This window comes from Petaurus breviceps, unplaced genomic scaffold (assembly GCF_028583685.1).
Source record: "Petaurus breviceps papuanus isolate PSGF00001 unplaced genomic scaffold, PetGlider_PUasm1.0 208, whole genome shotgun sequence".
Taxonomy (NCBI): Eukaryota; Metazoa; Chordata; class Mammalia; order Diprotodontia; family Petauridae; genus Petaurus; species Petaurus breviceps.
Window position 1 is genome coordinate 25603591 of NW_027185852.1, and position 24767 is coordinate 25628357.

The 24767-nt window shown below is 43.1% G+C and overlaps 1 protein-coding gene across 3 annotated transcripts in view; it reads left to right on the forward strand.

Moving 5' to 3' along the window:
- LOC138165359 (FAS-associated factor 1) overlaps positions 1-13147 on the forward strand; it is a 419204-nt gene extending 406057 nt beyond the window's left edge. For all 3 annotated transcript variants that reach the window (XM_069093610.1, XM_069093612.1, XM_069093611.1), the window contains one exon: positions 10751-13147. In XM_069093610.1, the coding sequence (XP_068949711.1) occupies positions 10751-10834 (84 nt within the window). In that variant the 3' untranslated portion in view covers positions 10835-13147. The remainder of the gene's footprint in view (positions 1-10750) is intronic.
- Positions 13148-24767: the final 11620 nt, after the last annotated feature.

Genomic DNA, 24767 nt, shown 5'->3' on the forward strand with positions numbered 1-24767 from the left:
ATCACTTGCTGAAAGAAATTGCAAATTTAAAAAGTCCCATGAATGTCATCATCAACAGCTTTCAGGTCAAAGAAAATACACTGCAAGCATCAAAGAGCCTAGTAAAGGATCATGCAAGACTTGGCAGCTGCTGCAATAAATGCCAGGGAATCTTGCAATACAGTATTCCACAGGGCAAAAGATGAAGGCTTGCCATGAGGAATAACTTAACCCTTAGAGACTTTCTACATGGGGGAAATTAGACCCTGACTTGAATAGAATGCTTTCAAGCATTCTTGATGAAAAGTCCGTAGCTCAGTAGATAGTTTAAAATGAAAGCACAGGAGCCAAAAGAAACCTTAAAAAGTAAATACATTTGAACAAATAGAAGGAGATAAGTTATGATGAAGAATGGGGTCTCTTGAGAGTGTTGCTGGAGAACTGGGAGGGGGGGAGAGACAATCAGTGCCTGTGGGTAGTTTTGTTCTGTTTTGATGGCCTTAAGAGGGGCAAGAAAGTGAAGGGATAAAGAAATAGACTAGTGAGGATCGCACAGGATCTGGCATCTTCTACACTGAAAGATCAGAGGAACTGGAATATGATTTTTCTCAAGGCAAAAGAAGGATCACCTACCCAGCGAAACTGAGCATAATCTTCCAGGCACTGATGGTCATTCAACAATATAATGGATTTCCAGAACTTCCTGATGAAAAAGCCAGAGCTCAATGGAAAATTCAACCTCCAATTATGAGATGCAAGAGAGACATAGAAAGAAACGAGGATGGACTTCATATTTACCTGGAGAGGCTTATACAAACTGATGCTAAGTGAGAAGAGCAGAACCAGGAGAAATTTGTATACAAATACAGACACAACATATGTGTGACGACCAACTTTGATAGACTGGACTGTTCTCAGCAATGCAGGGTTATAAGTCAACTCAAAGACTCATGAAGGAGAGAGATGTCTATATTCAGAGAAAGAACTAGAAAGAACTGAGTTTGAATCCAGATTGAAGCAAACTACCTGCTCTTTTTCTTTATCTTGTTTGAGTTTGTTTCCTCTTTCCCATTGTTCATTCCATCTGATACAATCCTTCTTTATAACCTGACTAAGGTCTAATGTGAAAATATTTGCAAATCCTATACTTGATTGTATACCACCATGGGGGAGGGGGAGGAAAACAGGAGGGAGGGGGAGAAAATTTGAAACTCAAGGAATGGTAGAACTGAATCTTGTAAACTAAAAGTAAACAAACAAATTAATAAAGACCAAAAAAAAAAAAGAAATATACTAGGGAAGAAATGAGGAATAAGGAATTGGAACTTACTAATCACAATTGGGATGTATGAGAAGAATATACAAATGTAGGAAGAAAAGGGGAGAGGAAGGGGCATCACATGAACCTCACTTTTATCTGAACCAGGCAAAGGACTGCATACACACATAGGATTTAATATAGAAATATATTAAATTCAGTAAAGAAACAAGCAGGGACAGAGAGGAAAGTAAGTTATTTTATATGAGGGAGACTGGAGTTAGAGAAGGAATAGTCATAAGAAAGAAGGGAGGTAGGGGGAAAGGAAAAAACATTTATATAGCACCTACTATGTGTGAAGCACTTTTACAATATCTCACATGATCCTCAAAATAACTCTTCAAGGTAGATGTTGTTATTCCCATTTTAGAATTGAGGAAACTGAGGGAAACAGGTTAAGTGACTTTTCCAGGAACACACAGCTTGTAAGTTTCTGAAGTTAAATTTGAATGTGGATCTTCCTGACTCCAGGCTCAGTACTCTACCCACTGCTTCACCTGACAAAACTAATTTCAACTTTGGAAGGTGGATTAGAAAGTAGGAGTTTAAAAGGAAGACCTTTGTGTATTCTTTAACAATTGGACTTAGTGATTAATGATACTTAGCAATTGATTGCTGAATAAGTGACTGATTGAGTTAATTTAGTGTGCCCCATGAGGGGAAGACTTTAAGATGATTGTTCTTTGTTCTAAATATTGTGACCACTTTGGTGAAAACTATGTGGCATTTTAATGATAAGCTGTTGAGAATACTATATTGTGGTTTTCTGTGATAAGTTGTAACATTGTGAATCCTGTACCTTGATTTACTGTGAATGTTTTGCTAAGATTTGTTTTGGAATAAATAGAGTGTTCACTATACTATGTAATCAGAACCTTAAAAGCTGTTCACAGTAGCAGTCCTCTGGAAAGCTGCTCGTGCATGGCATTTGCATTACATCATGATATGGGTGAAGTTGAGCTAGTGTGTTCAAGCAAATGTTCAGTTGTAAATCATTAGTGTTGATCACATTACCTTTCTTTTATCACTTTCTTATTCTTTGTAAAGAGGGAGGAGGTTGCAAAGAGAGGAGACTGTATAAGAAGATATGACAGAGGGAAATCACAATTCACGGTCATTACTGTGAATGTAAGTGGCATAAGCTCACCCAGAAAGCAGAAGAGAATGACAGAATGGATTAGAAAGCAAAATCAAAAAATATGCTGCTTACAAGAAATACCTGTGAAACATAAAAATTTGCATAGAATAAAAATTAGAGTCTCCAGCAACAATAAAAGGCCCCACGGGCAATGAAATATCAATACTTAATAAATATGCATCACATGGCACTGTTACTGATTACTAATGAAAAGTTCATTAACTTCATTAAAAGTATACAGCAAAACAAAAACTGTGGGAACTTTAATCCTTTCAGATCTAGCCAAATCTGACAAAAAATGTAAAAAAGAAAGAAGGTAGGGACGTAAATGGAATTTTTAAGTGTTAGATGTGCCAGATCTCTGGTGGTAACTAAATGGGAATAGAAAGAAGTACACATATTTATCTGCTCGTATGGCCTCTTTTGCAAAAATTGATTGAATATAAGGGCATAGAAATTTCATTACCAAAGGCAGAAAAGCATAATTGTTTTAACACATTGCTTACTGACCATAGTACAATAAAAATAATGATAGTAAAAACATTAATTATATTGTCTAGAAATAGACATTTTGTCAAAGAAAATTATGACAATGAGACAATATACCAAAACTTTTAAGATACAGTCTGCAATCTCTGAATGCTTTCATCGACCAAAGAGAGAAGGAAGGAATATATGAATCAAGTATTCAACAATCATGAAAAATATAAAAGACTAGAAAAGCAAGCAACCCCCCATAGCCCCACCAAAATAGAAATTCTGAAGATTAAAGGAGATGAACAAAATTGAATAAAAATAGTAAATTATTAATTATCAGTAGGAACTTTAAAAGACTAATATAATATAACATTAATCTTAAAGAGAGGGAAATAATTGCCAGTATCTAAAAATAGAAGGAAAAAAAGAATTCAGAAAGAATAAAGAAAAATTATAAGGAATTATTTTGCCTGATTACATACCAATGAAACTGATAAAACGGATGAATGTGTAAAAAATATATATATAAAATATCAACATTAACAGAATAGTAATTGATTTAAATAAACCACCCTCAGAAAAGAAAGTAACAAGAGATAAAGGGAATTCGGGGGGGGGGGAACCCAGGGTGAAATGGATTTAAAACTAAATTCCATCAGACATTCAAAGAACAATTCCAATATTGCATAAACTATATAAGAAAATAGTAAAGAAAGGATCTTACCAGATTCCTTCTATGATACAAATATGATCTTAATGCTTAAACCAGAGAGAGACAAAACAGAAAGAATGTTATAGCCCAATATTCTGAATGAGTATCAGCACCAACATTAGTGAATAAAATATTCACAAATAGTCTATAGAAACATTAAAAAGATGCACTATGGCCAAGTTGAATTGAAATGCAGAGTACCTTCAGTATTATGAAAATTATAAAAACAAAAGTCACATTATTATGTCAGTAAATATAATCTTTCTCTATACTCTTTCTTGATGACCTCATCAGCTTCTTTGAGTTAAACTGTCATGCTGATGACTCCCAAATCTATAAAAAAAAAAAAAAGTGGGGCAGCCAGGTAGCACAGTGAGTAAGGGCACCTGCTCCAGTGTCGGGATGACCTGGAAATCAAATCCCGGGCTGAGACACTTAGAACCCATCCAGAAACACCTGGCCGTGTAACCTTGAGCAAGTTACTTAACCCCAATTATTTAGGGATGGCCAGGTGGCTCAGCGAGTAAGAGCACCGGCTCCAGTGTCGGGATGACCTGGGAATCAAATCCGGGCTCAGATACTCAGCACCACACCCAGAAATAACTGGCCATGTAACCTTGAGCAAGTTACTTAACCCCGATTGCTTTAAAAAAAATAGTATGAGGAAGGGAACATTTATTTTTTTAATTTATTTATGTATATATGTATACATACATATATGTCTATATAGGAGGGTATATGGGCATATGGATACATATGTGAGTGTGTGTATATATGTGTACAGGTACACATAGACAAAGGGCACAGAATCAATTGAATAGGAAGGGATGACACTTAAGGTGAAATTGAGAGGTAAGAGAAGAATATAATGAGAGGAGATGGGGAAAGACAGAATGGGGTAAATTATCTCATATAGAAGAGGCAAGGGAAAACTTTTACAAAGGAGGGGAAGAACAGGAAGGCAAAAGGGAATCGGTCAACCTTACTCTTATTGAATTTGGGTTAGGGAAGGAATGACAAACACACTAAATACATACTCGCCCTACAGGAGAGTAGGGGAGAAGGGGATAAGAGGCAGAATGATGGAGGGGAGGGCAGGTTGGGGGGGGGAGGGTAGTTAGACGCACACACTTTTGAAAAGGGACAGGGTCAAAGTAAAGAATAGAACAAGTCGGGGGCAGGATAAGATGGAGTGGAATATAGTTAGTCTTTCACAATATATTCACTATGGAAATGTTTTGCGTAGCTATACACATACAACCTATAATTGCTTATCTTCCCAGTAAGGGTGGGTAACGAGAGAAGAAGGGAAAGAATCTGGAATTCAAAGTTTTAAAATCAAATATTAAAAAAATATATTTATTTATTTATTTACATGCAACTGGGAAATAAGATATACAGGCATTGGGGAATGGAGATCCATCTTGCCCTACTGGAAAGTCAGAGGGGGTATGGGGGAGGATATAGGAGAGAGCAGATTAGGGGAGGGGGTATACAGTGGGATTGCTCTTTTAGGGTGGTGGGTAGGGGAAAGATGGGGAGAAAATTTGTAACTTAAAATCTTGTGGAAATGAATGTTGTAAACTAAAAATAAACATAAAATTTAATTTAAAATGTTTATTTTTCATTTTTAACATTCAGTTCCACAAACTTTTGAGTTATAATTTTTCTCCACCCCCTCTCCCTTCCCCAAGACAGCATGCAATCTGATGTAGGCTCTACATATACATTTGTATTAAACATATTTTCACATTAGTTATGTTGTAAAGAATTAGAATCAATGGGATGAACCACAAGAAAGAAGAAACAAAACGAAAAAGAAAGAGAGCGCGCAAATAGTCTGCTTTGCTCTGCATTCAGACTCCATAACTCTTTCTCTGGATTGGATGGCATTTTCTATCATGAGTCTTTTGGAGTTGTCTTAGATCCTTGCATTGCTGAGAAGAGCCAAGTCTATCAAAGTCAGTCATCGCACAATGTGGCTGTTACTGTGTACAATATTCTCCTGGAGGAATAAACGTTCATTAATTGCCCACTGTGTGCCAGGCACTGTACTGAATGCATTACAAATATTATCTAATTTGATCCTCACAACAACCCTGGCTGGTAAGTGTGTTATTATCCCCATTTTGATTGAATGGAGGAAATTGAGGCAGACAGATTAAATGACTTGTCCAGGGTCACTTGTCCAGCTGCCTAATGATAATAGCTAACATTTATGTAGTGCTTAAAAGTTTTTCTTTATATATTTTGGTATACATACCACATGGAGTGTATGCTATTATTACTGCCGTTTTATAAATGAAGAGACTGGGCATCAGAGAAATTATGTGACTTACTTGTTCACATTTCATATAGCATCTAAGGTTCTGAGGCAGGATTTGAATTCAGGTCTTTCTGCCTTCAAGTCCAGCACTCCATTCACTACACCACTTAGCTACTCAGTCTCTTTATTTTTATTTATTTTAGCTTCAGCCCTTTATTACCATTTGCCTTTTGTACATTTTTAATTGGATGTTCCTGAGATATCCCAAACTCAGCACGTCTAAAATAGACCTCCCTAAAAACTTCCCTATTTCTTTTGAAGGCACTACACTATGTCTAGCTTCCCAGGTTGGCAGTAATTCCCCACTTTCCTTCCCCTCACATATCCAGTCAGTTGCCAAATCCTGCCATTTCTACCTCTGTACATCTTTCACACCCAATCCTCTCCGTGTACACACAGGTTATCTTATTTGAGGTGACAGCTAACCTCATCACTTCTCAGATAGGTTATTATAATGGCCCTTTAATTGGTCTCCAACCTCAAATCTCTCCCTCCTCCAGGCCACAGACTGTTGACAGAATGATTTTCTTCAAGTGCAGATCTGACCATGTTATTACTCTACTCAATAAACTAGAATCAAATCTAACCTCCTCTCTTTAACTTTTAAAGATGACCCAGCCCTGTCTGTCTAGCCTTACTTAGTGCACTAGTGCTAGAAAGTAAGGTTTTGTGGAGTTAGTGTAGCTTTTTTAAAAGCTATATTGGAAGAACAAGGAGTATCCAGTTGCTTAGAGTGGATGGAGTGATGATAGTGATGACAGGAGAAAAGGCAGAACGGCTTTCTTGTTCTCTTTTTTCCCTGCAAAGGAGAGTAATTTTATACTGAAAATAACCTAACAAACTTGGCTAACAAAGAATTGATGCCCAAGATGAGGAAGAGGGCACCTGGTCCAAATGCATAAGATGCTGTAGATGGGATTGCGTAGCCGTTCTCAGTGACATTTGAAGAAGCACGTTTTCAGAGGAGACCAAGTTCCCAGCACTAGGCTTGTGACTGCCCGCTCTCCTCTGCCCATGTCTGACCTCACCTCTATTGCTGGATTCAGGAGCAGGCACGAACAGAGGCAAGAACAGCTTTAAAAGTAACCTGTTGAAGGGGCAGCTAGGGGGCGCAGTGAATAGAGCACGGGCTTTGGAGTCAGGAGGACCTGAATTCAAGTATGACCTCAGACATTTACAAAAACTAGCCGTGTGACCTTGGGCAAGTCACTTAACCCCAATTGCCCTGCCTTCCCCCCTCCAAAAAAAGAAAAAAAAAACTAACCTGTTGAATTCATTATATACCACATATGCAATAGAGATTCATGGTTTCATATATAATCATCAGCTTTTTATATTCTAAGTATATGGAAGTGTTTATATTTGTTGGTATTTTCCAAATTCAGAATAACAAAAATAAAAAAAAGAAACAGTCTTTGTTTCATGGTTGGGGGCAGGGGGGATCTGAGTTTCCTAAAGGTGAGATCCTTGTCCAGTGAAAAGCAATTTGGCTTAGTATTGGGATAACTGAATCACTTCAGTATTGGTAGTCTTATGGTCGATGAAAGGAGATGGCAAGAGGTTGCTGCCAATGGAAGGAGAGTTCATAGGTTTTCTTTGTAAAACTGAATAAAGGATCTAGCAGAGTTGGCTTCATCATGTACCCAAGTCACCAAGAAACATTTCATTGGTCATTTCTTCTTACAGACTCATAATATGCCTATGGTTTGTTAATTACAAAAATGTATTTGACTCAAGGGACCAAAATTCAGCCTTAAGGTCTCTTCTCCAACAGGGATTCTCTCACAGAGATTTTAAGATGATACAATATTCCTTGACAAATGAATCTACAAAGGTAATTTTGTTCAGTGACCCTCTGATTACTAAACATTAATAATACAGAAAGCAGCAGGGTGTTTGCTTGCCCAAAAACGTTCACTACTGACATGGAGGATGTCCTGCACAAGTTCCAGAAGAGAGAGGAATTTGCTCCACGCGGTGCAATGTCCCATGTGTCCTTGTTTGCAAATGGAGTGAAGCCCCCAGGACCTCCAGGAGCTCGTCAGGTAGAAGCCTCCACGTTCCAGACTGTGACCTCGAGTCGAGCTCCTCCCTCAGTGTGCACGTCTCAGACAAACACTGCATTACTCAGGCCGTGACTTAACAGAAAGAAGAGGACAAGCTAAGCTATGCTTAGGACGTTGTACGGTGCTGTCAGTGTTCCCAAACTTCTCATTGATTCAAAAATTCATTTTTTTTTTCTGAACAAAAATGTTCTCCCGGTGATGCTCAGAGCACCACAGTCTCTAGAGACTCCACATTGCAAACAGTCCATTGGTCATTGGAGAGATGAGTAATGGCCAGAGCATGGTTCTGATGGTGACTTGTGTGCAAGGAGTAGTGTCAGGGATATCATCAAGGAAGTGTGTGCCCAGAGAAGGAGGCAGGCCTGACCTGTCACCCTGGAAGGACCCAGACTACTGCATATTAGATGGAGGACTCATAGGAGAGCACTTATTAAGCACTGACTGTGTACCAGGCACTGTGCCAAGTCTAGAGAGACAAAGATAAGCAGAAAGACAGCCCTGCCCTCCAAGCTGAAAAGCCGGGGGAGGGAGGGAGGGGGCACCAAAGCAAGAGCATGGTGTGGAAGTACAGAAGGTCAGGAGCAGAGCCAGGAGGGGGCTGAAGGCTCCCCAGTGGAAGAGATGAGGCTTTCACAGGACAAGAAGCCGTGGATGCCTTGTGATCTCCACTGATAGAAGAAGTTCTCAGAGAAACGAGATGGCATCTTCAACAAATGCGTTGAAGAAACTTCATCTTACTCAACTGGAGGCATCATTGTAATGTAGCCCCCTCTTTGTGGATCCTGACTCTTGCATCTGCCATGTTAGCTGTCACTCCAAGCTGCCTATCATCTGCAGATTTGATGAGTCAGCTATTTATACTCGCCTCCAAATCACTGATAAAAACCTTGAACAGATCACAGCCTCTTCCCATTTTATTGGCCTGCAACAGTCTTGTCTTTGTATTAATCCCTCACTAGTGGGCCACCCAGCAGCCAAAAGCTTTCTTCTGGTTTCTTTAGGGTCTCATGGATCCCATCATCTTGTCTTCTATTGTAATACACAACCAACCCAACACCATTTGCATTTGACAACCTTTTAAAAAGTTGGACAGATGAGAATTCTGAAGTAATTGGGTCAGTAGGTACCCAAGAGCCAGTATTATTATTAGCCTCTTGGTTTTGTCTTAAACAGGTCCCCTTACTGTATGTCTTCCCTCTCCCCATTCCCCAGTCCTGTTTGGCCTGGCAGTAGAGGCAGCATGGTATGGTCAATAAAGAGATGGCCTTGGAGTCAAGAGGACCTGGGTTCGAGTTCCAATTCTGATACACAGCTGTGACTCTGGACAAAGCACTTAATCTCCCAGTGCTCTAGAGAACTACCTGACTAGGAGTTGCAGAGGGGTCAGCCTGCATTGGGGGGTGGTGTCCTCTAGGACCAATGAGAGCTCAGGTCCTGTCTGTACCCCTAATATGTCAAGCCCATTATGCCAGGCCTCTGCTCAGAAACCTTCTCTTGTCCTCAGGATAAAGTTCAGACTCCTTGGCCTGGCACTTAAGACCCTCTATGGCCAGGCCCCAAACTATCATTGAGCCTTATTAGTCATGACTCTTCCCCACATACTTTATGCAAAAGTTGTTTACCCTTTTGAAGACAACACAGACTCAGTTAACTATGATACACAAAAACACTTGGCAAATTCATTAGAGAGGTTTGAAGTGTTTGGTGAGTTCTGAGGGAAGAGATGGCTTAAAGGGTGGGTGGAAATTTAGTGGAGAGAGGGCATAGAAGGCATGGCTTCGCAAGGAGAGGTATTTAGCACAGCATAAGGAAAGTCCAGGGACTGGGGACCATAGAGCACATGGAGGAGGCGACATGAGACAAGGCTGCAAAGGCCTGGTGGTTCCAGATTGAGAAGGTACCTGACCACCAAACTAACTGTCTTGGACAGGATGTTACCAAACAGCCAGAAGAGCTAAGGTGACCCTGTGCTATTTTTATAGAAACAGAGATGCCATGGGAGAGGTGGGTTCTTGACGTAGTCATGGCCAGCACAGTTCAGGAAAGGAGAATGGCTGGCGCAGGGGATATGGGCAGTTGAGCACCTGTCAGGGATCCACACTCCAGAGTAGGCAGTGATCACACCCAGTGTAACATGTGAGCATCAGTAGTAGACCAAACCAGCTGTGGGCCTGCCAAGACCAAGAACAGTATCTAGCAGGTGACCTTGAGCTGGGCCTGGGGGTCATCAATATGAGTTCCTGTATTTCCCTGGATAGGGGAAGAGGTGGAATATGTCAGTTCCTTCAGTTTGAGGGCTGGGGAGCTCTGGGTTTTGATGGGGAGAGTTGAGTCAGCCAGGGCAGGAGCACAGAATTCTCATGGGGGAAATACTGTGTTGATAAGAAATTCCCTGAAGACCCAGCTGTTACACAGCCCCAGAATAAACCTTGCCAGGGGGTACCCAGCCTTATCTATAAGGGCCTTACTGCACACGCATCTTTTAAAAGGGCCACACAGATTCAAACTTTGGCTTTGTTCCCCTCACAGCTGAGTGCACACCCTGTGCCACCCCTTATCCCAGAAATCACTACCCGTCTCTAAGCCTCAGTTTCCTCCTCTGTAAAATAGAGATAACAGCTTTTAGCTCACAGGGAGGTAAGGGCACAGAAGAGTACATTAGTAGTCTTTAGTGTGATAGAAATGTCACCTTGTGTGCTGTCACCCTCTTAACATGGGCTTTCTCTCATTTCAGGTCACCCAGCTGGATCCCAACAAGTCATTACTGGAGGTAAAGCTATTTCCTCAAGAAACCCTTTTCCTGGAAGCAAAAGAGTAACAGGAAGCTGACCGTCAGACTGGCCGTTCCCTGCCAGGCTTGCGGCCGCAAGTCAAGAGAAATGCTTCTCTTCTCCAAACCGCCCCACCCTTTTACCCAACTCCACTCAGTGTCTCACATCTCTCTGCCTCTTGCAAGAATCTTGGAAAGAATAATAAACGTAGCTACATAAAGTTTCCCATCCATGAGTATATGTTTTCAGCCATGGCTGCACAAGCAAAGGAGAATGTTCTACCATGAACACTGTCCCAACCCAGCCCCTGCAGCATTTGTCCTAGAATTAATGCCCCATTCATATGTGAGTGATTGTTAGTAGAATTCTGATGCTTCTGACCCTCCCCTCCCCCCCAGCCAGGCCCTGTGAAGTCTCAGACGAGGCCATCTTCCCTCTTGCCATTTAGGATGCTGTATCTGACACGTCTCATCGAGCCAGGCCTCTAACCGAACCCTAACCCATGCATCTGACTTCATCTCCAGGTCTGAATTCTGACTTTGTCACTTAAGTTAAGGAGGCAAGAGAACAGTCCACCGGAGATCTCCATGGGATGTTCCGTTCTCAGCCTCAGAGATGAAACGGTGTTGTAGATGAAGGCCCTGGACTTCCCTCAGGCCTTCTTCTGACTTCTTTGATGAGGTGTAAGGTTTTGTTTAAAGAATAGAGTTTGAGATATATGCAAGATATTTATTTTCCAGCTCTGCTTTGGACCCTGCTCCTGATTCAGTGCAGAAAGTATTTTCCATTATGTTGCAGTGTGTGAACCTGCCACAGCTGTGCATGATGTGAATATTTAAACACTCTGAGAAGGCAGCCTGTACCCATCCCCCTGGCACCTGCCCATCCAGGCAGTGTCAGGCATCGGACCTCCTGAACGTGAGGGCACCAAGCCTTCAGTGTCTTCACCATGGATGGACATGGTTGTCCCAGCCTCCCTTCCCCCTCCCCTCACTTTTCTTTTCTTCCTTCACTCCACCACCCATCTGAACCTGCTTGCCCCTGGGTTCAGATGTACTTTGTTTGTGTCACCAGCAAACAACGTGCACACAGAGCCTTAGTGTACACACAGTGTGACAAGGAAGTCTTGACTTCATTCCACTTGACATTTGAGTATCAATCAAACAGTGAATTCCCACTTGCAAGTAAAAGAAGTTGGTCCTGGCATCTGAAACGCGTTGCTTCTGACACTCGACATAAGCAAAAACGGCTCTTTACCTGAATCAGCTCAGCTCAGAAGACACTCATTGTTTGAACCTGCGGATAAACAGTTTGGATGTTTTTTATTTAATCAGCAGGCTTAAGGGTTTAGTGAATTGAATGCACTATCTAAGCATCTACTGTGATTCAAACTTTTTTTAATCCTGGAATACTTTTCCACATCTGTTTTTATGTAACTCATGATAGTCAAGGTCCTGATTCGAATATTCTCAACTCCAAAGAAAACTGTCCACCTTTAGGCTCCTGCTGCCTGTCGGGCCTCACCAGATCTTCATTCGTAACCCCAAACATAAGTGGTCGTGCAGTCTGGGTCCTTGCCCTCGGCCACCAGGCCAGGTATGGGCAGAAGCAAGATGGGAGTCTTTCTTCCGAGCCTCCAAAGGGTTCACAGCCCCCTGCTCAGGCCACATAGATAGAGAACCTACTCCCCACTCCCAGCCTCAAACCTGGCCAGAAGAAGGGCAGTTGCAATACGAACAGGGACTTGAAGCATTTCGCTGCTGACCCTTTTCCTGCCTTCCCAGACCAAGGGTTTTCCACTTCCAAAAGACACAAGGTGACTTGCTTACAACATAGAAATACGAGTATCATTCTCTTCTGCCCTTCAGCTTGAGAGGTCTGTCCATCATCGCCTGGTTCCTGGGGTCACCCTGCCCCTTCTCGTTTGGACTGACACATTGGGTACTCCTCCCCCTCTGCCTGCTGCAGTGTGGATCTCAGCTTCCCTGGTTCTGTCAGTTCCCTCGTGTTCCCAGAATATCCTTAATGCAATCACTGCTTCTGTATTAGAGTGTAAAGAGTTGTTGTCCATGCCTGGGACCTCCGAGCAGAGTTTTTGTTCTGTCTATTGACCCTTGGAAGGTGGAATGTTTCTGGAAGCTTCTGGTTTGCAGCATTGCTATGCTAAGTCACCGTTAGATATGATGTAAAACCCCAACATTTCATCATCTGTATTGTATTTATCCAAACTTGGAGTTGAATGAGGGCGTTTTTTTTATGGAACTATGTTTTTTAATGTAGCAGAATGGGACTTTGGCGTTCCTAAATTGTACCTTTTCGGTGACATTAGAAACATAAAATAAATTTGCAGTTACACTAAAGTCGCTACTAAAATGTACTTCACCTACTCCGCCTAAGCCATGGCACGATTCCTCCCGTCCTGGTGGGGTGCCGCGCCGGCGACATCTACAAGAACGCAGCGCTAAGGCAGGAGGCCCCAAGCACAGGTTCTGGTCACTGATATGCATTCATTCTTGAGATAGCATGTTGCTTATGCACATGACACTGAGCGTGGGAATATAGAGACAAAAATGAGCAGTCCCTTCCGAGGGAGGCCGATGCATACACAGAAAAGTAAATGTCCAGTAGTTTGATGAGGAGAGACCAGGTACTGGAGGGATGAGGAAGGGCCCATGTGAAGGATTGCTTTCAAGCCAAACCTCGGAGCCAGCTAGGCCTTAGCTAGGCAGTGCAGTGGATTAGGCCCGAATTCCTATCCAGCCTCAGATATTGGCCAGCTATATGCCTCTGGGCAAGTCACTTAACCTCTCTTTGCCTCAATTTCTCCATTTGTAAAATGGGGATAACAGCACCTACCTCCCAGGGTTGTCATGAGGATGAAAAGAGGCAATAATTGTAACGCTCAGCGCAGCGCCTGGCACGTAGTAGGTACTCTCTGAATGTTAGCTGTCTTCATCACCATCATCATCATCACTGTTATTAAGGCAGAAATAAAAGAGCACATGATGGGAGCACTAGCTCCTTCTATCAGCTGAGTATCCCAGGTCCCACCCACACCTACCCCACTGACAAAAGGGGGATCCTCCAAGAGGGGCAGGGTGTGCATTCCTAAACTCATAACCAGTGTTTGTGTGAGTCATGAATAAGAGAAGGCTTGGCTGGGGAGCAGAAAGCAGGGCCTTATATAAGAGCTGTTTTCAAGCATTGGAATAGTCACCATCTAAAGGTGACTTTTTTTGCTTGGGCCTGCAGGGAAGAACTAGCAAGGTGGGGAGGAAAAGCAGATTTAGGTTTGATTCCAGGAGAAATATCCCAACAATGAGAACTGCCCACACCTGGAATGGGCTGCCTCAGGAGGTAGGGAACCCTCTTCACAGAAGGTGAGGTGGCCACTTATCTCAGGTATGGGTTGAATTAGGGGGTCTCTGAGGACCCTTCCAACTCTGATATTACTGAATATGCTTGTGTGTAGTCTTACATTTCTTCAAGAGATTCACCTGGTTACGTATATATAAAATGACACTTTACTGGGGAGCGGCCTTCTTGCTTTCCACATTAATCCAGGAGGCACCCCAGAAACTCATCTAGAGGTGGATTAGTCCTGGGAGCATGCCAAGGCCTAACACCACTGGGTAGCATTGGAAAGTGCTGCCATCCATCAACCAAAAAGTTGTTTCCCTCCTTTAACTCTCCACTCATCTGTTAAAGCTACTGTACCCCCCAGGAACAGATTTTGGGGTATAACTGGCCTCCAGTCTCCCCAGCCAGCAACTTGGAATCTTCTAGGAAATAGGCAATAGGGTGATTGGTTGACTGAACCCCCCAAAATAAGCACAATTTTGCTTCATAGAAAGGGAGAGATTTCATGAAAACTGGCAAGTTTCTCACCTTAGGATGAAAACAGGTTAAGCCTGAGGAAAATATGCAAATCTATTATCAATTTCTATATTTGAGAGTATAATTATTAACAATAACCCTAAAGATGTAAGACCCACAAGCACTCCTATAATAGGTTGGAGATTGATTACCGTTCCTGGACCCAGTTGGGAACTACCTTGCTACTAAGCTATACAGGCCTCTCAGCTGCAAGCAGAGGAAGGGATTGGGACACTTGCTCTTTCAAAAAAAAAGTTGCACTGATTTCAATCAATAAATATTTATTAAGCACCTGTTATATGCCGGGCATTGTATTAAGCTCAGGGATACCAAAAAAAAAAAAAGTCAAAAGACATTCCCTGCTTTCAAGGAGTACACAATCTAATGGAGGGGATAACCAAACAACTATGTACAAATGATATACCGGATAAATTGGAAATATCGACACACAGAAGGCACTAGAATATAGGGAGGTTGGGGGAGGCAGAATTTTAGTTAGTTCTTGACAGATCCCTGCAGGTGGAGAAAGAGTATTCCAGGCACTGGGGATGCCAAGCCAAGAGAGCCAGCTTTGGTTCAAAGAAAAGCTGCAGGGACATTTTCACTGGGCCCTAGAGGAGTAGCAGAGAATGAGGTGTGAGGTGTGAGAAGCCGGGGAAAGAGAGGGGCGGGGCTTCAAGTTGTGGAGGATTTTACGTTTGATCTTGAAAGTGATAGGGAGCCACTGGCATTTACATTACAAACATTTATAGATTACTCCCACTCCTTAAGAGGGTGTCTTGTAACAAAACAATTAAGTAAAGCTAACAATAATGTGACTTCATCTGAAAGTGCGTACAATATTTAGCACCCACACACTTCTCTATTATTTTTTAATTAACAAATCTATTGTCTCTCCTACTCCCCCTCCCCACTGGAAAAAGAAAAAAACAAATTCTTGATAACAAATATGGGTAGTGAAGCAAAACAGAATCCTTCAATGGTTGTGTACAAAAATACATATATGTCTCATTCTACACTAATTCTGTTCCATCTCTGTAACGAATAGTATGTTTCATCCTTGGTCCTCTGGAATCATGAACAGTCATTGTATTCATCATAATTCTTATAGCTTTCAAAGTTGTTTGTTTTTATAGTGATGTTATATAAATTGTTCTCTTGGTTCTGCTCATTTCATTCTTCATCTGTTTTTAAAAGTCCACAAAATTGTTCATTTTTATAATATTGATATTATAGTATAAATTGTTCTTGCCTCTCCTCTGCCCACTAAGGATGGGGCAGAAGCAGCCCCCCTCAGAAGGACCGTCTCTTAATTCCAGTTTAATTAAATCATATCATTATCTTCCTCTGAGCTGTTCTCCAGACCTGTACCTCAGCTACTCTGAGGACTGGAAACACCACCACACCTTCTACATTCTAAGAGTTTGGCCAGATCTGAAGGCTTTGGAGCAGTCACCCCTCTTTCCAAAGAACATCCATTTTAAATCAAGGTCCAGCCCTATTTAGAGAAGGCCACCTCCCCATCCAGTGGCATGATGTGTTGCTGCACACTTTTTCTGGGACCTGGTATTCTAAGGGAAGGATACATTATGATAAGCCCACAGCTGGAAGGTCGAGGTATGCCATGTGAGGACTGAAGGAATGAATGACAGCTGTCAAGCCTGAAGAAGAGGGGACTCAGGAGGCAGGAGAACTGTCTTCAAGTAGTTGAAGGGGCAATCATGTGGAAGAGCAATTAAACTTACTCGGTTTGGTCCCAGAGGGCAGAACCAGTTGAGACAAGTGGCAGATTTCTGGTTGATGTCAGGAAAAACTTCCTAGGAAAATTTTCCAATCATGGAACAGGTGACTTTGGAAGGTAGGAAATCTCCCTTCCCTGCCTCCCAACCCTACCCCTTTGAGGTCTTCAAGCAAAAGATGGTTAACCCCACATAGTGGGGATCTTGTAAAGGGAATCTCAATCAGGAATGATTTAAACGAAAAGATGATTCTTGCTCCTCCCAAGAACCTGTGTCCCTTGATAATTGTCATGTCATGGATGGCTCAGCAAACAGAGTCCTGGCTGACCATGAGGCCACCATGCAGCGCCTCATTTGTCCTAACCATCCCCTAATTTGTCTAGCCAGGGCTGAGAGGGAACCAATCAAAGGATGCAGAGCAGACCGGCACTGCCCACAAAATGCTTGTTTTGAACTTTGTCCACCAAATCCCCAGGGACTGGCCCTGTAGTGTTCTTCATGCCAAAATCCCAGAAACTCAGCTCTGGCAGGGACCTCAGAGGCATCTAGCCCAACTCAGAACTGGACAAGAACCTGCTCCATACAAGAGGTGGTCAACCAGCCTTTGCCAACAATAGTGGACTCGCTCCCTTCTGGGGCAGCCTGTTCCACTCTGGACAGCTCTCCTGGCTAGTATGTTTTTGGAACCCAAATTTCTCGCTCTGTAACTTCCGGGAGTTTCAGTATCTCTAGCTGCTGCCAACCCACCCATGCTGGCAGGTGGAAAAGGAAAGACGAAGTCTCAAGTCTCCCAGTTGGGTACCCTGCCTAGGCACTGTCCTTGCCTTTGTGCACGGCCCATTGAGGCACCAACGATGTTCTGGAACCATAGACTGACAGAGCTGAGGAGGGCTTCATTTTAATAACAACTTACTTCTGTAAGGCTTTAATGTTTACAAAGAGCTTTCTTAACAACAATCCTGTGTAAATATTTCTACTCCCATTTTAGAGATGAGGACAGGGAGGCTCAGAGAAGAAATATGACATGCCCAGTGTCACACAGGAAAGGACACCTGGCAGAGACCTTAGAGCTTCAACTATTCATCATCCTCATGTTCTACATTAATAACAGGGGACCCCAACATCATAAGTGATGGCTTGAGCTGGTAGGGACCTGAGGTTCCAATTTCCTCACTTTTTTAGACTCCCACTCAGTCACTAAACATTTATTAAGCACCAGATGTGTTAAATTCTGGGGATACAAGAGACAAAAAACAGTTCCTGCCCCAAATGGTTCATAGTCTAATAGCAGAGACAACAAACAAATAAATACAAACAAGCTATATACAGGCTAAATAGGAAAAAGAAACCATTAAATTTAAGGCACTCGAATAAAGAGGAGGTGAGAAAGGATTTTAGCTGGGACCCAAGGGAAGCCAGGAGCCAGAGATAAGGAGGCAGGGCATTCCAGGCATGGGGGACAGCCAGAGAAAAATGCCCAGAGTCCAGAAAGGGAGTGTCTTGTTTGTGGAACACTAAGGGGACCAGTGTCCCTAGATCAAAGAGTACATGGTGGGTAGTAAGACATAAGATGAAAGGTAGGGGTGGGGGAGGAGGGCAGGGTTGGGTTACAAAGGGCTTTGAACAAAAGCGAGCAAAGGATTTTGTATTTGATCCGGGAGACAAAGCCACTGGAGATACTATTGAGTATGGGGGTGACATTATCAGACCTGTCCTTTAAGAATATCATTTCTACAGCTGTGTGGAAAATAGGGTGGCATGAGGAGAGCTTTGAGGCAGGCAGACCCAAAAGCAGCCCATTGCTGGTCCAGGTTTGAGATGATCAGGGTCTGCCCCAGAGTTGGGGCAATGTCACAGGAGAGAAGAGGGTGGCATATTTGAGAGATGCTGCAAAGGTGAACTCAACAGGCCTTGGCAGCAGCTTAGACATGGTGGTGGAAGGGTAGGGTTAAGAGATAGTGAGAAGTCCAGAATGACTCCTACTTTGTGAACCTGAAGGACTGGGAGAATGGTGGTGCCCTCAATAGTAACAGAGAAGTTGGGAGGGGAGGGGAGAGGGCTTAGGGGGAAAGATAATGAGTTCCATTTTGGATGTTGAGACATTCCAATGTGAGATGTCAGAAAGACCATTGGAGATGCAAGACTAGAGATCAACACAGAGGTTAGGGGAGGAGAGGTAAATTTAAGAATCATCAACACAGAGATAATTTAATTCATGGGAGGTGTTAAGATCACCAAATACAGTAAAGAGAAGGGGGCCCAGGACAGAACCCTAAGGGACACCTATGGTCAGAGGGTGTGATATGGAGGAGGATCGGTCAGAAGGACAGGAGAACCAAGAGAGAACGGTGTCCCTAAAGCCTAGGGAGAAGAGAGTAAAAAGAAGATGATCAGCAGTTTCAGAGGCTGCATAGAAATAAAAAAGAATGAGGACTGAGATACAGCATTGGACTTGACAGCTAAGAGATCATCGGTAACTTTGGAGAGAGCAGCAGAGTGAAGAGATCAGAAGCTGGATTGTAAAGGGTTAGGGAGAGTGGCGAGAAGGTGGAGGCACCTGTTGTAGACAGCCTTTTCAAGGAGCTTAGCCACAAAAGATAGAAGAGATAGAGGATGATAGAGTGCGGGGATGGAAGGATCAAGGGAGGACTTTGTGAGGATGGACGTTTGCACACAGTAGGGAGAGATTGAAGATAATGGACAGAGTGGGGATGGTAGAAGTTATCTGTTGGAGGAGATAGGAGGGAATGGGATTGACTATATAGGTAGAAGGTCTAGCCTTGGTAAGGAGACAGGGGTAAAGGAGGTAATGACAGAAGACATCTGCTTGATAGGAGATGAGGAAGAAGGGAGAAGAATGAACTCACAATAGCCTCAGTTTGTTCTGTAACATATGAGGAAGGTTCTTTGCTGAGAGGTGGGCAGAAGGGTGTCATGGGAGGTTTGAGGAAGGACGAAAAGGTTTAGAAGAGGTGTTGTGGAGTGTGGGAGAGTGAGTGTGGGGTGGGGAGATGTCATAGGATTGCCTAGCAGCAGTGAGGGCCCAGTGGAGGCTGGGTAATGTAAATCTGTAGTTTTTCCATGGTTGCATAGTTTTCTCCACCTTCATTCAGCAGCATATGTGTAAGAGTGAAGGCACTGTACAAGTACTGTAAACCAGGTGGAGAACTCATTGAGAAAGGAAAGGGAGAGACCTGGCGATCTATAGACAAAAGTTGCCAGGATATTGATGAGGTGAATTGCATGAGCCTTGGAGAAGAGGTTACTTAGTGAGGGAGGTAGAGGGAGAACCTGGAAGTGATCAGGAGCAGGAAGTATTCCAACTCCCCCACCTCGCCCAGTGAGCCTAGGGGGATGAATGAAGATGCAGCCAGTACTAGAAAGGGTGGCCAGGGGATGCTATGTCATCAGGGCGAGTCGGGTTTCAATAAGAGCTAGAAGATGGAAGGAGTGGGAGAAGATTTAGAGTGAAGGGAAATTTGTTGTACCAGAGGACACAGTGGAAGGGATGAGTGACGTCTGGTTAGAACTCTGGGTGGAAATAAGGAATTGCATTCGGAGAAATGGCGAAAAGAATGTCCATCACTGAGTAGAAGGGGCCACTCCTCTTCAGAAGAGGTTGGAGAAGAGACTGGAGACAAATTCAACATGAGATAGAAGGCACCCAGTCAGATGGGAGTCCCCATTTCACGACTCCTTTTCCCTCCAAAGGCTAGCAATTAAGTAGGAAATGATACAGAGGAGATGGAAGGCCTGAGATCAAAAGGAAGGTGGCCTGGGAAAAACTGTCCATTAGGAAAGTACACATTTGATAGAAGGACTGAAGCAAGAAGTCACTGGAGCTGAGATGGGACAGATGAGAGATGGTCAGTACTAGACAAATGGATGGTCCTGGGAGGTCTTGGCCATGAGGCAGAAGAAGATGCTAAAGCAGGTGCTTGATTGGAAGTAAAATGAGAGGTTTCAACTACTAGATAGTCCCTAAAGGCCCTCCCTGTTCTCAGTCCCCTGATCCCAAGTTCGTTGGTGGGTTTATAGCAGCTAAAAGAAGGAGATGTGACTGCCTCAGTGAGGGGGGCAGAGGCGGAAGCCACGAAGGATGGCGTCTGGGGAATCCTGTAGTATTGGAAACAAACAATGACCATGGAGCAGAGGCTCTGCTGCCAGGGAACTTGGGAGACTCGCCGAAATGTAAAATGTGAATGAGGGACTTGGACGTGTCACAAGATTTATGTTCCTCCTCTGGGACAGACAGACAACGTCCATTGGGTAAGTCCAGAGCAGGGAGCAGTGACTGGATCTAGAAGGTTCCGCTGTCAGTGCTCAAGCCAGGGTCTCACCCAGCACCGAAGTCTCTTCCATCAGATCCCTGACGGGGGTCATGTATCCTCTGCTTAAAAACCTCTGATAATGGGAAATTCATTTCCTCCCTTCTGAGCCAGAGGTATCAAATGCCAGGCCTGTGGGGCCACATATGGCCTACAACACTCCCAGGTTCTACCCAAGCCAGATGAAAATGTCACTGGGGACATTTCACAAAATAAGTAAAAACAATAAAACAGAAATAATATTACATTTTAAAACTAAGTCAATACGTGTCCCACGGGGATTCTTCCTTCCGGCTGGAGTTTGACACTTGTGTTGTAAAGTAAGTTTATTTTATTATTTGACAGCTCTGACTGTAAGAAAAGAAGATGAGAAATCCATAAGGGAGCCAGAAGTCTAGCTAAGAAGTGATGTCTGCCTGACCCTTTTCTGTGTTATCTCCCCATCAGAATGTAAATTCCTTTAGGGCAGGGACTGTCTTTCTGCTTGTGTCCCAAGCTCACAGGATATAGTGTCTGGCATGTAGTAATAAATGCTACCTGCTTACCTGACTACTCAAACCACCCCAACCAGAGGAAGAATTCTTCGTTAATAATTGTTATTGTTCAATCATTTCAGTTGTGTCTGACTCTCCATGACCCCATTCGGGGTTTTCTTGGCAAAAATACTGGAGTAGTTTGCCATTTTGCTCTCCAGCTCATTTTACTATTGAGGAAACTGAGGCAAACATAGTGAAGTGACTTGCCTAGGGTCACACAACCAGTAAGTGTCTGAGGTTGGATTTGAACTCAGGAAGATCAGTGTTCCTAACTCCATACCTGGAGCTCTATGCACTGTGGCGTCACCTAGCTACCCTTCCTTAATAAAGATCTCCAAAGAGAGTTAGTGAGCTTCCCATCTCTAGAAGTCCTTAACAAGGGGTTGGACACTCCTGCCTTTTCTTGTCTGGAATGTTATAAAGGGGATTCTTGCATCTGACATTTCTTTGAACTCAGAAGCCCCTTTGATTCTATGAACTCAATGAAAACCAAGTCAGATAGCTTGCTGGTTCTCCATGCAGTCCAGACACCATCTATAACCTGGTCTCTTTGTCCTACTTACCAGGCAGGTGGGAACACTGGGCCCAGCCCCAGGATAACCTGCTCATTTTTTGAGCTCCAAACCATGGATATTGATCAGAGGAGATGGTAAAGCAGAGCTCCGTGAGGGACCCCACCCCTGCTCTTTTGATTTGACCTGGATGGAGCCCAGCCAGTCTCTGAACTAAGCCTGTTCCCTCGTTCCCAAATATGGTCTCCTGTTTCTTCTATAGATGATGATTGATCCATGATTGCATTCTCCCCACTGGTTCAGATCCCAACCCCCTCCATAACTGAAAATCTCTAGCAATAAGGAACTCACTCTCATCTTCTCCTTCTCCTCCTTCTTCTTCGTCTTCTTCTAGCCCAGCTGCTCCGTACTTTGCCAGACTCAGTCCCAACTAACAGACCCCTGCCCATCCTCAGACCCAGAGCTAGGACTCTATGGAGAGCGCCTGTGGGTACTGAGGGTCATCTTTAGGACAGGAGGCATCAGAGAGCCCTAGAGGACCTCCCCTTGCCTGAATGCCCCAGGGCCTCTTGACCTCCCTGGTTCCACAGCTTGCCTGGTACAGAGGGATCCGTGTGCTCTGCCCCAGGCTGGTGGCACCTCTCCCATTTTCTGCAATCTTCCAAATGAGATAACGCATCATGTAAAGTGCTTTGCAAGCTTATCATTGTTATTGCAGAGATCACGGCAGTGGCCTCAGCAGAGCGCCAAGACTGGGACCTATGAGCTCCTCCAAAGCAGTTCTCTTATTCTTAATTCTTACTATCTACCCAGGGTCACCAGGCCAGTGGAGAGAGGGCGGGGCGGGAGCGTCCAAGAGGAGAAACCTGACAATGAGGGTCACCCCAAAGTGGAGCACTCTGCCTCTGACCTCTAGGTGGATCCTGCCGGAGGCCATTGAAAAGGGGCTAGGCAGGTTGTTGAGGAGAGTCATCCCTTGTAACAAAGAAGGCTCAGCAAAGCCAATCAACGCATTCGGAAAATCTGATGTCGCATGCAGTATTCTACACCCGTGGCCCCCCACCTCGACAGAGAAGCAGAGAGAAGCGTCTTCTTCTGTCTCTTCTTGGGGGCCAAGCTCAATATGTGTAATTTTACCACATTCCATTTTTATTCTCTTGTGGTCGCTGTTGTTCACATTTACATCGTTGTAACCATTATGTCTAACTATTTTTTCACTTGTTTGCTGAGCTCTCTTGTGGATACTGGACATAAATGAAACATTAAAATAGGCCTTGTGTAATTTGTTAATAAGTAAAGAAACTCTCCAACAGTTAACCCATTTTTCTCTAGAATCAGGCAATTGGTTCTCCTTGTAAAATAACCTCAACTTTACCAGACTTTCTTTAAAAGTAGCTATAAATAGTACAAGTTGTGGCCTTTTTCTCTTTCATGTCGAATTTAAAGATTATTTCTTTGTAGCCTTCTTTCTGGTTTACCCAAATAAGCACTCGTCCTTCTTGGGTGCCCAGAGAGGAGCTAATATTCCTAAGCTCTAGGGGATGGTTCTGTGGGGTTATACTCCAAAAACCACAGGTCATGAGCCCCTGCCAGTGTGCTTCACATCACCGGTAGACAAAACCAAAGCAACAGCATTTAAGAAAATGGCATGGAAAAAATGATAACTGAAAAACATTTTCCCTTAAGCCTAGGATATACTTTGTATTTGTATGCACACAGAATCCATGGAATAAATGCAATGGTAGTGGTAAATGAGGAGAAAACATGTAGCCAAGGCCATCCATGCCACTGGCTCTATAAAGCCTTATTGTCCTTCCTATCCTCATGGGGTCCTCTTTGTAGCTTGCTTCTCAGTAACCAGGGCAAGTATTCCTTTCAATGCAAAGTCAGCTTTCTTCTCTTCCGTCAAGGGCTGTGCTCCTTGAAACTGCTCTATAATAGTAAGCCAACAATCATTTATTATGTGCTTACTGTATGCCAGACACTGTTCTAAGCAAACTCATCTGTTCCCCAAGAACCAGCCTAGTGATGAACAAAGATGCTTGTCCCCAGTATGCTGACCATTTGGTGATAGATTCTTTACTCACAGTAATGCATTAAACCAAGAAAAATGTAAAATTCCATCAGTTCTGAGTAGCTCTTTCTACTAATACCATAATAATGGCAGTGTAGTGGGAAAGGGGTAAGAAGGTGCTAAGAATCACTATATGAGGTGGTCCATAAATGTTCATTCGGCTGTTAATACTCTAAATTCTTGTCCAGTGACAAAATAAACTATTAGAAGAACTTAATTGTAGCCATCTTCCCATTCTCATTATAAATGAAATCAGGAGGAAGTTGCAGCTAAATAATAGTTCATTGCTACTCCTTGAAAAAAAAGAAAAAAACAAGGAATTGACAATGTTGGTTTTCTCATGTATCCAGAGCAAAATAAAATGTCGATTTACGGGATGTTTGGTCATCTTGTATTGCAGTGCCCATGTAAGTATTTACAGGAATACTTAAGAGAAAGATAAACTTATGCATCAACACCTGTTACAGAGGACAAGAAAGTAAAGAAATTCCATAAGAAACTCAATATGACCATCCCAATTAAATCAACATATACTTTAACATTCTATGACATCAAGGTTGGGCATAGGAAAGGATGGAGAAAAATATGTCAGCAAATATGGCTCAGAATAAGAAACTAGAGAGACCACAGGGGTGATCACACAGAAGCCTTGTGCCTACACATAGATATGAGGATCATAGCTTTGCAGTTGGAGGAGATGTGAGAGGTCCTCTATTCCAGCCTCTTCATAATTTTTTCTTTTTTTTAACAGATGTGAAAACATGAATACTTTCTTCAAGAAATGAACCAGGAAGCACAGGACATGGCAAACACCAAACAGCACCTCAAGATATGAAGCTGGATATAGTTTAATAGACAGTAAATTATTGGTTGCTAGTGTGAAGTTGTATCCAAATTAGCTGCATGTGTAAAACA